The sequence below is a fragment of the Mandrillus leucophaeus genome, unplaced genomic scaffold (assembly GCF_000951045.1).
Source record: "Mandrillus leucophaeus isolate KB7577 unplaced genomic scaffold, Mleu.le_1.0 Scaffold12, whole genome shotgun sequence".
In the NCBI taxonomy this organism is placed as follows: domain Eukaryota; kingdom Metazoa; phylum Chordata; class Mammalia; order Primates; family Cercopithecidae; genus Mandrillus; species Mandrillus leucophaeus.
This window is the reverse complement of record NW_012100320.1, coordinates 2,010,926-2,013,270: the sequence shown is the minus strand read 5'-3', so window position 1 is coordinate 2,013,270 and position 2,345 is coordinate 2,010,926. Positions and strand designations below refer to the sequence as shown.

Genomic DNA, 2,345 nt, shown 5'->3' with positions numbered 1-2,345 from the left:
GTTGCTGAGGCTGGTCTCGAACTTCTGAGTTCAAGTGATCTTCCTGCCTTTGCCTCTCAAAGTGTTTGGTTTACAGGTGTGAGCCACCATGCCCAGCTACTTTCCTTCACTTTAAATGTCAAATATAGTGTTACCTATTTTTCAAGGTTTTATTCGGATTCCACTCCTATGAAGCCTGATACCACATTATTTCAAGCTGAAAGTTATTTCTTCCTCTTGAGCTTCCATGACACTGTTTCCATTCTTACTATGTTTTCTCTGCAATGTCCGATTAGAGAAACTGGATATGGTCTTATAGTAATCCAAGAAAACAGTTTTCTCAAGAGGAAACCAGTAGTGAAAATTTCTGTCAGAAACCTGGGAGTTGCTGTAGTATTGGCTTAAATGTAAGAGAAGTCAGTGCTTAAATTAGGCCTGGCAAAATCATCTTTATTTAGAATAGTCATTTTTAATAGAATATCTTATCTCTGATGATTCTTTAGATTTGATTAGAACTATCCGGGACCCAGAAAAGCCCAATACTTTAGAAGAACTGGAAGTGGTCTCGGAAAGTTGTGTGGAAGTTCAGGAGATAAATGAAGAAGAATATCTGGTTATTATCAGGTTCACGCCAACAGTACCTCATTGCTCTTTGGCGACTCTTATTGGTAAGTTTTTATGTGCATACATGTATATTTATATAAATTCTAAATTATTCTTGCTGATATTGACCCATAATAACAATTTGCATCATTGTTGAAAAATCATACAGTGTATGTATTACATTTATGGTTTACAGAGTATTTTTGTGTATTCATCTTCTGTAGTCCTCACAATTAGCTTGTTGAGTTAAAATATTATTATCCTCATTTTGCAGATGAGGAACCTGAAGCTCAGAGAGTTTAAGTGACTTGGACAGAATCAGGTAGCCAGGAAATGGTGAAACTAAGGCTCATACCCAGATTTCCTGACTCCAAATCTGCTTCTCCTTTAGTTATGTCAGGTTGCCCCTCCCAGGTATACATGCCCACAATTAATGGAGAGTGCATGTGGGCCAGCGCTTTTCCTCAGTTGTGGAGGTTGGAGTCGGTGGTGTCAGACTAACATTGCTGCCATCACCATCTCCTTTCAGTGACTCTTCTGCCTTCTACATAGTATGGGCAGAAGTCCTGTTAGGAGGCTGGATTCCCAGTATTTTGGACTTGTTAGCAGGTACAGTAAGTGTCTTTAAACATATGCTTTGTTATAAAGGGATTTTATTTCAAACCAAATGTTCATGAGTAGGGGATTGATTAAATAATCAGTGATAGTGAATGTAAACAGTGGAATACTATGCAGCTATAAAGAATGAAGAAGCTCTGCATGTACTGATATGGAGAGATCTCTGTGACATACTGTTAAGAAATAAAAGCAAGTATCATTTTGCTATCATTTGTGTAAAAGCAAAAATATACATTTGTATTTGATTGCATATGCCTGAATAATATTAATACATAAATGAATAGCTATAAGGGTGTTAGCGGGTAATAGTGGTGGTGGGAGCTGGGCAGATGGGGGAAAGGGTGGGAGGGAGACTTTATACCATTTTATGTTTTTACATTTTTGAACCATGGGACTATCTCACCTATTAAAAATCAACAAGTTTATAAAAAATATTGAAAAGGTCACTATTTCATTATTATTTCCACTATTGTGATTTCTGCCTTTTCTCACTGGTTGACCTGGGTTCCCTCTATTAGTGGTTTCCACCATATAGGCCACATCTTGAGGTCTGTGAATCCATAGGTATTATTGTGGTTATTAAAATCCCATTGCTGACTGCACATGGTGGCTCACACCTGTAATCCCAGCACTTTGGGAGGCCAAGGTGGGTCGATCACTTGAGGTCAGGAGTTCGAGACCAGCCTGACCAACATGGTGAAACCCTGTCTCTACTAAAAAAAATACAAAATTAGGCCAGGTGTGGTGGCTCACACCTGTAATCCCAGCACTTTGGGAGGCCAAGGCGGACAGATCATGATGTCAGGAGATGGGTAACACGGTGAAACCCTGTCTCTACTAAAACTACAAAAAATTAGCTGGGCATGGTGGTGGGTACCTGTAGTCCCAGCTACTCGGGAGGTTGAGGCAGGAGAATGGCATGAACCCAGGAAGCGGAGTTTGCAGTGAGCTGAGATTGCGCCACTGCACTCCAGCCTGGGCATCAGAGTAAGACTCCATCTCAAAAAAAAAAAAAAAAATTAGCCAGGCATGATGACTCACACCTGTAATCCCAGCTACTTGAGAGGCTGGGGCAGGAAAATCACTTGAACCTGGGAGGCAGAGGTTTCAGTGAGCTGAGATCATGCCATTGCACACCAGCCTGG

The 2,345-nt window shown here is 40.5% G+C and overlaps 1 protein-coding gene across 2 annotated transcripts in view; it reads left to right on the top strand.

Moving 5' to 3' along the window:
* The window catches only part of FAM96A (family with sequence similarity 96, member A), a 32,669-nt gene that overhangs the window by 7,204 nt on the left and 23,120 nt on the right, over positions 1–2,345 (top strand). For both annotated transcript variants that reach the window (XM_011967851.1, XM_011967844.1), the window contains exon 2: positions 483–647. In XM_011967851.1, coding sequence (XP_011823241.1) covers positions 483–647 — 165 coding nt within the window. The remainder of the gene's footprint in view (positions 1–482; positions 648–2,345) is intronic.